General features: G+C 37.2%; 2 protein-coding genes across 13 annotated transcripts; both read right to left on the bottom strand.

Annotated features, from left to right (window-relative positions):
- Positions 1-1,223: 1,223 nt before the first annotated feature.
- LOC131304588 (uncharacterized) lies at positions 1,224-4,102 on the bottom strand. Its single transcript, XM_058331880.1, has 3 exons — positions 3,963-4,102; positions 2,853-3,289; positions 1,224-2,203 (listed from the first exon to the last, which is right to left on the bottom strand). The coding sequence occupies exons 2-3, from the start codon at positions 3,167-3,169 to the stop codon at positions 1,342-1,344; spliced, it is 1,179 nt and encodes a 392-aa protein (XP_058187863.1). The 5' UTR covers positions 3,170-3,289; positions 3,963-4,102; the 3' UTR covers positions 1,224-1,341.
- A 178-nt stretch (positions 4,103-4,280) lies between these two features.
- Positions 4,281-11,596, bottom strand: LOC131304586 (uncharacterized). Of its 12 annotated transcripts, XM_058331877.1 has the most exons (9): positions 11,342-11,502; positions 10,924-11,035; positions 10,309-10,375; positions 8,393-8,493; positions 8,161-8,294; positions 7,397-7,542; positions 6,823-7,099; positions 5,636-5,908; positions 4,281-4,931 (listed from the first exon to the last, which is right to left on the bottom strand). In XM_058331877.1, the coding sequence occupies exons 4-9, from the start codon at positions 8,418-8,420 to the stop codon at positions 4,449-4,451; spliced, it is 1,341 nt and encodes a 446-aa protein (XP_058187860.1). In that variant the 5' UTR covers positions 8,421-8,493; positions 10,309-10,375; positions 10,924-11,035; positions 11,342-11,502; the 3' UTR covers positions 4,281-4,448. The 12 variants fall into 12 exon arrangements, with proteins under 12 accessions (XP_058187860.1, XP_058187854.1, XP_058187852.1 ...); XM_058331871.1 differs by having other exon boundaries at positions 8,161-8,496; XM_058331869.1 differs by having other exon boundaries at positions 8,161-8,493.
- Between the last annotated feature and the right edge of the window lie 697 nt (positions 11,597-12,293).

Genomic DNA, 12,293 nt, shown 5'->3' with positions numbered 1-12,293 from the left:
GTGGGTCCGTGAAAAATAAGCACAATCCTACACATATCGAATTGAGCTGATTTTTCACGGGGCCTACTCATTTTTTTTTAAAATTATTAAACAGCTCGAATAGACTGTGCGAGATTCGGAATGGACCTCGCAATCCCGTCAATACTCCCTCGGTAGAAAAGTTGTCGGTCACATAGAATTTTCGATTTTTCAGTGGGTGGGTTTGGATTTATAAGTAAATTTGAATTCAATTTGCCACCCCTAATATTACCCTTTATCTCCATCAAAAACTATTTTTAATTACTTACTATTTAAGAAAGGGATAGTTTGTGAAAATTCATACGCTTTTTCCTTCAACTTTTCAAACCAACAAATTCATACATTCCAAAATAAAATATTAAACAAGTAATATGAGACGAAAGGGGTAGTACAATATTTTACACAATACTGATTCATAGTACATTGATGTGGCACTGGCTGGTTAGTGCATCTCTAAGCCTTTACTCAAGTTTTGAGTAAAAATGGAGCACTCTAACAAGTAATTCAAAATAAGCATAAATTTACTAAATTATTCAGTAGCGACAATTGTAGTAAGAGTCAAGTAGATATAAGTTAGGATTAAAGACTGAAATGAGTTTATGAGCCTTAGATTTTGGTTTATAGAGTACTAAGAATTAGAGATGCTCATAATAACTCTAAATTCTAAAATATATTTTCACTCAATAACACTGTGCACTTTGCATGTCCAACATTACCGGTAGCTATTTTACCCAGTCAAACACATAATTTCTAAGATAGTGATTTTGACACTCCACATTTAACCATTGACACTCTACTTTTTGTCTTTATTCTATGTGAAATAACCAAATTACCACTTGCTAGTGTTCATTGTCCATTCACTTTAAAGAGTAATTTTGTAATTTCAAATAAAAAAAAGACAATGCGAATTGCCAATGGCTGAAAGTGGAGTGCCAAAATAAAATTCAAATTTCTATTTGCTTTAGTCAGTTTTTATGTACATGCTCCTAAACTACTAGCCTGCCCATATTTGTTGAGCTGATTGATTAAGTGGTACCTTTGATTGTTTAACAAAAGTTGTCTAGCCTCACATGACTAGCAACATGTATCTAGTCAAAATACCAAAAAAGGTAAAATGGCTAGCCTATCGAGGACACAAATTGGGGCTTCTGCTAGTTAAAATAGCAGGCATGGATCATTTGCCTAGCCTGTTGGAGATGCTCGCAATCAACCAATTAGCTATATCCTTTATCTCATTTGCAGCAAATTGTGTTTCTTGAATTTGTCATATACTTTACTCAACAGCAGAATGGCCAACCACAGGGCCTTGGTAAATAGAAATCCTCACTCCCATTTGCTTTGAACCCTGTGGCAGTGCCTAAATTTACAGCTTAGTAACACAAGCCCATCAATTCTCTTCAAAACAAAACTCTCTACCAGCACATAACAACCAAACCTCTTCCACTGCCTCCCACTTCTAACCTCCTCCACCCTCTCCACTCTCGCCTCTCTCTCTCCTCCACCATACCCCCACCCTCTTCTCTCCTCCACCCATCTCATCTTCTCGACAACCGCCGAACTCAAACCCACACCCACCCCTCTCCTCCAAAAAGGATGATAATTGACTCTAAACCAAGCAAACCCATCATCACGAAAATGCCCGTCGTCTTTCGTGGCTTCAATGCCATAGACTAGAACAGCTTCTGTTTGCACCCTTTTATTCACAGTCACGGTATTACCTTCATTTCTTTCGTTTTCGCAGGAATAGATCTCTTCCCACCATTGCTGAAGCGTCATCTCATACAACAAAGATCTTCTAACTTGGTAGTCTACTTTAGCTTCCTCCTTCACGAACACAAATGGGCAGTACCATCTTGCGACAACAAGAAGAGGGGAACACTTGTAGTATATTGAAAAATCGAATGGGGGAAGTTGTAACTGGAGAGAGGTGTTGAGGCCTTGAGTTTCTTTTACGTGCAACGAAGTACTGGTGGTATAAACTCGCCATCCCCTTCTTCTTAGGAATTTTGGAGGAAAACCGTCACCAGCTACAGAGATCGCGTAGAAAGTGCCATTAAAGTGGTGATGAATCTCAACTTGTTGGTATATGTCCCTGTGATTGAAAGGTATTGGTTTTACATCTGCTATGACATCCCTAAAGCAACATCCAGCAATATCATCCTCTCTTGAACATGTAAATGCTAGCCTGCAAAAGTTGCTACCCTAGTTTCAACCATACATCTATTCAATACAAGAATTACAAGGCCAATTTACATTTAGGCTCAGTTTGGATAGATCATAGACGTAGATTTTAATGACTGGATTCTATGTTGAATGTTGACATTACTACATCTATTCAAATTCAATACAAGAATTACAAGGCCAATTTACATTTATGCTCAGTTTGGATAGATCATAGACGTAGATTTTAAAGACGGGATTCTATGTTGAATGTTGACATTACTACACAAAGTTTAGCTACAGGTGACTTATGAAACTAGAAAAAAGATGGATTAGATGCAGAAGAGAGAGATTTTATTGGCATATCCTTGTACAGCTACAATCTCAAACATGAAGGATTTGAAATAACTCCTATAGTTCATTTCAGATCCACCACGATAAAGCTCCCAAAGGAAGCTCCTCTGCTCTGACCTCCTTGTGCTAACCCTTGTTCTATTGGTTTGTAGGTTGCTACCAAATTTTGTCAACATATGTAACCTAGCAACTCTTAATTCGAGCAACTTTCATTAGACAGGTGAAATCCATTCATTTGACATCCACATCTATCCAAACAGAGCGTTCTGGAGTTCAATGTTGGGTAATAATAAAAGTTCAAAGATTAAGAGAGAGGGTACCCCTTATGCTTGCCTTCGGCTTTGATGACATAGTACCGGTACGATGAGAGGGGCTGATCAAGAACTGGGATGAACCAAACCTTTGTAACAGATGAATCTTCATAGTCAGATGAGTGAACAACCTTCAAAATCTTGTCTTGCGGAAATGGTAGGTCTGTGATTCTCTTGTTCTTGCATAGACGACAACAAAATCTTTCTTGTGCTTCTGCTTCTTCATCTGTAACAACTAAATAACCTGAATACGGAGCCCCTGGTGGTGGCGCTGAACGAGCAGTTGGGAAATTCCGGTAAAGTGATAGAGGCTTCGTTGCATACATATCTCTCAAAGTGACAGGAAAAGTTAAGTATGTGATGAGAGCAATTGCATTATCGTAGTTGATCTGACTGTTTCCTTGTTTGCGCAGATAAAAAGGTGGGCCATCTCTAATAATTGGTGTCTGATGTGATAAAGGAATGTCCACTTGAGCAGATTGTAGTCAATAATAAACAAGTAAAAAAGAATGAAAAAGTGAAAGAAAAAAGAAACCAAGGAAAAATAAAAAGGTAAAAGCAGAAAATGGTCAATCCACTGAACTGAGGAAAGACATACAACACTAAAACTCTTGCAAATGACAAAGTAAAGCAACTAAGAAAAGAGACAGAGAGAAAAGCAACTCCTTATCTCATCTTCCACTTTCTTTTAAATGCATGTTTAGGCACTATAAATACACAGAAATGTCATGCAGCAGTGGGTTTTGAATTATACCTCGTTACTTCACCGAAACTCGTAGACATTGTGTAGTAGTTTCCATACCCTTTCACGTGATGACATCGTTATAAACTCCGTAACAGGATATTTGTCATCACGTACGAGCACTTCTAGAAATAAATGTGTCTTCTCCTTTTTTCTTTTTTAAAAGGTTCTGGTAATGTGTCTAGATTGATGCATGCACATATGTGAACGCTCCTATGTATGCTGGACTACAGATGAATTTGAACTCAAAACACAGAAGGATAACTCAAAAAAGATGAATAACTATGGTACTTGGAAAAATTAAAATGTTGTAGACTTGTAGTTGGCATACAGTGAACCCAAAGGTAAGGTAGAAATAATAATCTAGAGCAGCATACCTGCGGTACAAGTCCCGAGTACCAACTTCCTATAAGCAACCCTTGGGTTTTCTTTGGTTGGCAGCTTGCCAATCTGAGGATTGGGTCTCGGACTCGGTGTATGTGCTGTTCTCCTTGTCCTGTTAGTCTTTGTACCTTGTTCAAAGATTAATAAAATTCTTTTTGCCGTTCAAAAAAAAAAAGCTTCCTATAAGCAACTCGAAATCCATCCATGTGGCTAGAAGCAAAAGATTATTACCCAGCCTAAAACATCTATGAAATAAATAAATAAATAAATCGAAATACCAGCAAATCAGCTATAGTTCGACTCATTTCAAATATAGAACTTATTCTGTTAAAATGTCCTGAACGCCCCCGAAATTGGATGATCCAAATCATCAGATCATAGTTATTCATTTCATCTAAATACACCCCTACTGGGAATCTTCCTATGTAGGACCGGATCACAGAACCCAACACCAACCTGTGAAGTCCAAAGAGAGAAATTCATGGTTTAAGCTTAAGAAATGTCTTTATAATTCCCATCATCTCACCACCAGGAAAACGCCCAAGACATCCTCTTGCGGCTGCTATCTCATTGAATTCACAAACTGAATCACCACAAAAAGCTTGAAGCTGCCCACTTCTTTTTGATTCCTCCAACGACATATGATCAGCTAAATCTTCACCAGCTTCTACTGTGGGAAGTGGAAATGGCTCAGGAGAAACTTCCATAACAACGGACTCCCCACCAACTGCACACACAAAGTCCTTTAATTGGCACAATGTAAATGGAACAGGTTCAAAGCTGTGGTCACCATATTCGACTGGAGTAGAGTGGTCTCCTGTGACACACAGGAAATATTCGAAATTCCCAGTTGATTCAGCCTCCAAAAGAAGCCTGGCCAGCTGCCCTATGGCTCGGTCAACGGCCTCCAACCCCTTGACTTTGAAAACACTTGCTTTATCATGACCTGCATCATCTATTGCCTGCAAAGCAAAGAATTGATCAATTTAACCTCACGATATGGTGGAAACTCTAGAGCACAACTAATTATACCCCCATAGGGCCATAAACATATCATCTTTTGCAAACATTAGTTGGGAAGAAAGGATCCATCAATATTAAAGCAGACAACCAATTATTCTGAAAACATCAATTTTTTCGTTTTCTCTGGGGGAATTCAATAGTTTTCAATTATCGCACATATGCCACAAAAGTTTCGACTAACATGGTCAAGAATTATGCTTCTATGACAAATGGCTTCATTTTGTGGCAAGTCGTTACTTGTGTATCAACTATCAACAAGCATATGCTTAATGAACATAAACTATTTGTCAGGAACTATTTTGAACATAAAAACACATAGCCTTCCATTTTTATTCAACTTTTAGCAAATATGGTTTTTTTGTGGATTTCAGATCATTCTTTTTATGTCTTCTGAAAAATGAGATCTTTTTTTTCCCTCTTTTCTGAAAATTGTTGAAAGAGAATACAGTAAGTTTCCAAAATATTGAACCAAATGTTTTCTAACAGACGATCTGCAAAACTAGTCGTGGAAGCTTCAACCAAAAAGAAAGCAGATTTTTGTCCAATTATATTTTCATTCTGAAAATTGTAAACAAGTTCAGTTTTGTTGTTTCTTTGCACCCCCCACATATGCAAAATTAATAAGAAACAAGTAAGTTAGCACCTTAATGTGAAGGAACCCAAAATCGTAGCCATCTGATCGGCCTGGTTTATGTTCATCCTCCCCTGGTACAAAAACATGGGGGCAAGACTGGAGAGGAGCTGAGAGTGCCCTAGCAATTGCAGTTGCTTTAGAAGTCAAGAGTGTCCGATAGTCTCCTGTCGCTCCTGGAGCTTCCAGGATGTCAATTCCGAGCGATAAGCCCAAGCCTGCTATTATTTTAGTTGGAGCTACCATGCATGGCCACAACCCATGTTTCTCGGCAAATGGAGGAACCTGTGATTAATAAATTATGAGGCAGAAATGAAACATACAAATATGTACAGATGAAGATCATTCAATCTCTATAAATAGAAATGACTAGACACAAACATTCACTGCATGCTCCAGAAACAATTCATATCCTATCTTGTAAGGCGACATTAATATGGAACATCTCTAGCTTGGAGGTTGAAGATCCATGTTTGGAATCCAACTAAAACATTTTTCTTGTTCAAATAAATCTAAAGAGATGAAAGTTTGACCACCATATTACTGTTCTGAGAATATTATGGACTAAAAATGAAAATCCAGTGTTTCCAATGGCCACACAGTGCTGTTCCTAAACTTATAACCATTTTTTGAGAAATTAACCCCCTTTTTTTTTTTGGCATTATAAAAAATACTTCCGTATTTGAACGCAAAAAAGGGAAACCTGAGAAAACCAAAAGACCAGTAAATACTTTCATGGTTTGATGCTTCTCTCCTTTACTTTTCGTCTTTCGTTTCTTTCTCCTTTTACTTTGTTGTTGAGGGAGGTTCTACATATAATTTCTGCATATTCGAAATTTTGGGTGACAGATAATTGCCAAGATGACAAGATGTGTCTAAACCAACTCCAGAAATTATATGTGTCTAAACCGACTCCAGAAATTATTATAAACCCCAAACATAGTAGCATTGGGTCGCCTAAACTTTTCCTAGCCTTGCTCTTCTCATAACCACATTTATTGCCTCCCCACGGATCCCCAAACCCCCACCGAAAGAACAAAAAAAAAAAAAAAAGACAATTTATAGACTAGTAAGCATTATTCCTTCCTAATATGAGAGAGAGAGAGAGAGAGAGAGAGAGAGAGAGAGAGAGAGAGAGAGAGAGAGAGAGAGAGAGAGAGAGAGAGAGAGAGAGAGAGAGAGAGAGAGAGAGAACAAACCTCAATTCGTATACCACAACCTCGTAAGAGGACAACATTGGCAATGTTCTTTCCTTCTGCTGCCCGTTTAGCATTTAAAGGATGAGAAGCCAAAATCCGAGACATCTCCTTGGATAATTCATTAACAACTGAAGCCGTGTGCTTTGCCTCGTCAGTACCATCTAGTGCTTCAGCTTGTAAGAGTAAGCGATTATCTTTCAATGGGTCCGTTCCTGATATATTTCCACTCAAGTTTGGTCCTTTCACAACCACTCCGCACCTATGCTCTGTCGCATACCTGTAAGATATGTCTTCCATGTTAACTTTTCAAACTTTATATAAGAAATTTTACTCCATAAAATTCGTGGCGATCAAAAACCACGAATATTTCAGTTGAGATCTAGTGTATGAAGGTTTTCAAACTTGAGTCTCGGAGATAAAACTCATTAGCAGATAATGACAACCAGTGCGAGTAAACCTCGATTTAATTGACTTTTCAAGATGCTGAAAGCAATGGTAATTCTAAGGTCATAAAGGACCCTTTCATGAAATGACCATTAGGAAATTGGTGAAATTTCATGTAAAGGATCTTCACCTGACTCTAACTTCATACAAGGGAAATGATGGCAACTTCATTCCATCCAATGCTGCGCACAGGATAGGCCCTTCTTCTTCAAAGTGACGATCAGCCCTCCTACTGATGACAATCCCAGTTTCCTCATCCAAGGTTGCAAAATTTGACTGGAAATGTGAAACAGTAATGGGAAGACCAACAACTAATAAAGTCCACGACGTGGAAAAAGACAGAAATGAAAAATTCATGTATCAACAAGAATAAATAAAACCATATGGGCATATAAAAAGAGCCTTCACTGCACAAATCAACTCGAAACATACAAGCCATCACCATTGTGTATGTAAGGCAACAGAGTAATACGGCCTAAACTAGTGTGGCCAATAAAATAGAACATCATTGTCGAAAAAATAGAAAGCTCAATGGTATAATGCACTAGTGTACAAATCTCAAAGCCACGATCTTCTCAATGTTCTGCAAGTGTTTCTGCCAAAAATAACTCCTAAGGTTGCTGCAACTTGCAAAGTGAAATGGCATAATTGCATGAAGTACCAGAACCATCAGATAATAGACCTTTAAAGTACAAAGATAAGCTCTTGTGTCCCAGTTTTAGCCATGATATGCAAAGTTATGTTAAAAATGCCTTCGCACCACAATGCCGAAAATCCAGATCAAGGATCACAACTATCAATTTAAGAGAATGATACTATATAAACAAAGAAGGTCACGAGGAGAAACTTTATACACTAAGGACTAATTGTAAGAAGGACAAAACAAGTACACACTTTGAAAGCAATATCACCAGGTGACATAGCCAATCCAGCTCCCATTGATTCAAATGCACCTCTACCTCGATAATAAACTCTTGGGTCATAGCCCAATAGAGAAAGGTGTGCTGTGTCACTTCCACATGCCAGGCCTGCTTCAACAGGGTCCATAAGACCATTAACTCCAGCAGAAGCAATAGCATCCAAATTGGGTACTTGGGCTACTTCTAGAGGGGTCTTATAACCAAACCTCGGCAGTGACACATCACCCAAGCCATCAATTAACACGAATGCTACTCTTCTTTTGGTCTCCTCAGAGTTCACCATCCTGCTGTATGCTGATCACCTTCCCTGCTTTAGAAGAGGAAGAGCAATAATGAATATGCAAGAAAACAGAGTCTGGAAAAATCAAGGCCTCCTCTCAAGTAGGTTTAAGACCAGATGAAACAACACCTTCTATTATAAGAAGAAAACAAAATTTAAGATAGAAATTGCCCAATAGATTAAAAACTTGGAGTTGGATATGTAATTCAAGGAAGAAAATCTTATGCAGACAGCCTTAAAAAGAGTTATGTGAATATTTAATTGGGAAATTGAACACTCAAGCCCTCCACGCCCCTCGCCAATCATGTCTGAAAACACTAAGGATCTTTTTGGATAGAGTTGTATTTCAAGTGAAGGGATTTTGTGTTCATTATAATTAAAAATGTAGGAAGTTTAATCATGAGAGGGAAGTGAAACTAGAGTGGAAGATGGATTAGAGATAGAAGATACATATTTTGTAGGAACCTTGTACTGCTACAATCCCCAGTGAAGGATCTCACACCATTGCTCTTAAATATTTACTTCAATCCTTCATGATAAAGCCCATGAGTCATGAAGTCAATGCGGAACTGTCAAATTTAAGTTTGAGTGACTCACATTGATTAATAAGGTCAAAATCCGTTAATTTGAAATCCACTTCTACCCAAATGGCTCCTAATATTGATTTCACTTCTTAATTGATTTTCAGAACTTTTCCTGATTAGACAACTCAAGTTCAATCTGGAAATACAACTATGCACCACCAAACATCCCGTGCATAAACATACAAAAAGTCTATATTTGCAAAATTGCAGGAAAAAGAAAAAATGACACTTCGGAGGTGCGAAAAAATACTAGCTTTGATGGTCGACAAGTGCTCTCTCTGTGCGCATGTGCACAATATAGAAATCAGGCAATAAAATATGCCTTGCGGGAGATAGATTTCATCAAAATCACAAAAACAGTAGAACAGACTAAAAGCAGCTGAGAAAACAAACTAATCTTCACCCAAAAGGAATCAACACACGTACTATTATCTTATGCAAATTGGTATCAATCTAGTCAAACCAATCACGTACAGAAATCAAACTGAAAAAAACAGACACCCTATTTGATATTAGTCAAAAGGGTGAGAAATTAGAAAAAGCCAGTGCTTGTATGCATTAACTACGAATCCCCATTGAAAAAGGACTATAAATATCAAACAAATAAAAAAGGAAATTAAAATCGTCAATAGTGTGCTGTCAGTTATACTACTTCCGAAACAACTTCATATGTATGAAGCTGATGATGCTGCTATACCCAACTTCTAAATATTTCAAATGGGTAGGTTACACTTAAGCAATACAAACGGGTATCAATCTACACAGGCCAAATTACGCAAATCACGCATATAAATCAAAATGATAAGAACAGACACCACACTTGATCTTAGCCAAAAAGGCAATAAACTTATCAAGCTAGTGCTGGTGTGCATTACCCAACAATTCTTATTCTTTAACGCTACTATAATAAAAAATTGAAATCATGAGTAGTGTGATATTAGTTACACTACCTCTGAAACCACTTTAATTGCGAATCTTTAGATGTATGAAGAAGATGATGGAGCTATACCAAACCCCTAAATATCTCAAAAGGGTATATTACACACAAACCATTACAAATGGGCATCAATCTACAAACAAAATCGCTGATAGAAATTAAACTGACATGAACAGATGCTACACTTAAAAAAAAATGAGAAATTTAGAAAGCTAGTGCTGGTATCCATTACCCCGCAAACCCCTATGGATAAAGCGTTATTACCAAACAATAAAAAAAAAAATTTTGAAACCATCAGTAGCATGGTGTTAATTATACTACCTCAGAAGTACCTTCAATTGCGAATCTTTAGATTGTATGAAGATGATGATGGACCTATACCCAACTCCTAGATATTCCAATTGAGTAGATTAAAAACAAATATATATTTTTTTTATCGGCAAAAGATGAATATTATTAGAAAATGGGGAAAGGAAAAGGGGATCCAACAAAAAGTTGTACAATACACCAAAAGGGCAGAGCCCATAACATCCAAGGGTCTACCAGGGTCCACAACAGATAATACAATAAAGATCAACCCAACACCCAAATAACACAAAGAAAGCCCAAAACCCAAATCCAGCCCAAGCCTAGACCGGCCCACCCAAACCATCCCACAAAACCCTAACTACACCAGCAGCCACCACCGTACAAATCACCAGAGCCTAGCCTAATGGGTATTTATCAATCTGCAAAAACCAAATCTCGGATAAAAAATAAACTGATGAGAACAGACACTACACTTGATCTTAGCCTAAAAAATCTGAGAAATTTAAAAATCTGGTACCGATATCCGTTACCCTGCAAATCCCTATAGCTAAAGGGTTATAACCTAACCAAGAATAAAAAAGAAGAAATTGAAACCATCAATTACTTGTATGATGTTAGTTATACTACCTATGAAACAGCTTCAATTGGGAATCTTTAAATTGTATAAATACGATGATGGAGCTAAACCCAACTCCTGGATATTCAAAATGGGCCAATAATATCACAAATGGGTATCAACCTACAAAAACCCAAACCACGGATAAAAGTAAACTGATAAGAACAACAGGTACTGCACTTGATCTAAACCCAAAAATTCTGGGAATTTTAAGATTCTAGCACTGATATCCATACGGCTAAATGTTTATAACCAAAGAAAAAATGTAAGAAATCCAAACCATGAGTAGTATGATGTTCAGATGTCAGTTATGTCACTTTGTTTGGTTTTGAGGATAAAATTTTGATGTAATGAATAAAGAAACATATTGAGAACCGCGTATAGAGGAAAAAAATTCTCAAAACTCGTCAAAGAACAAAGTGAAGTTACCTCTGGAAAAGCTTCAATTGCGAATCTTCATATGAAGATGACTGTTGAGCTATTCCTCAATTGCGAATCTTTATATGAAGAGAGATGATTGTGGAGCTAATAGCTATTCCCGGACGCCTAAAGGCTCTGCATCGATTCTTTCTATATGTGCAGAAAAATATATACTGCGGTTCTACGTGTGAGGTTATTGTTTGTCTTCCATTGGTAAAGTTAACCATAGTAATGGTGTGGCAAAAGCGTCCTTGGGAAAGGAACTTTGGATTGGATTCCTTTGCTCCCGTCCAAATTGTCGGCTCTTTTCGGGCCCAAAAGTAATGATCAAAATCGTTCACTTTTTAAGTATCATTGAGAACATTAAGTTACATTAAAAATCATATTGATCGAATATCGTTTGATATTATTTCAAAATGAATGAAGTTTCAGAAAAATGTGTTACGGGATTTCAATCCAGGATTGCAAATTTTTTTTTACAATATTAGTGCATTTCGAATCGACAGACAATTTCCCCATTAACGTGATTTTTTTGGCTCGGCCAATATTATTGGCAAGTTCTAAAAGGTTAACAGTTTACATCATTCTTTTGACCCTGAAAAAGACCTACAGTTGGCCGAGACTGCACGAAACTGGACTAAGCCACACTAGATGGAAGCCTCCCCCATTGAAAGGTAAATTTCACTGCTGACACCCCCCCCAGGATTTCTTAATACTCATTTTTCGTAATCTCTTGCGAGAAATGAGTATTTGATTTCAATGTCATATTTCCCAAAAAACGTGATAACTATTCGACTCAACATGTCATAAAAACAACCAAAAGTGACTCACATTGACAACTTACCCTTTCTGATAATAAGATTAATAATAAAAAGTTTTAAATTCTCAATTTTTTGACTCCCAATAAATAAATTTATCTTTTTTTACCAAAACATTTTTTGAACGAGTAAAAAAAAAAAAA

This window comes from Rhododendron vialii, chromosome 10a (genome assembly GCF_030253575.1).
Source record: "Rhododendron vialii isolate Sample 1 chromosome 10a, ASM3025357v1".
Taxonomy (NCBI): Eukaryota; Viridiplantae; Streptophyta; class Magnoliopsida; order Ericales; family Ericaceae; genus Rhododendron; species Rhododendron vialii.
This window is presented reverse-complemented; position numbering and strand designations above follow the sequence as displayed.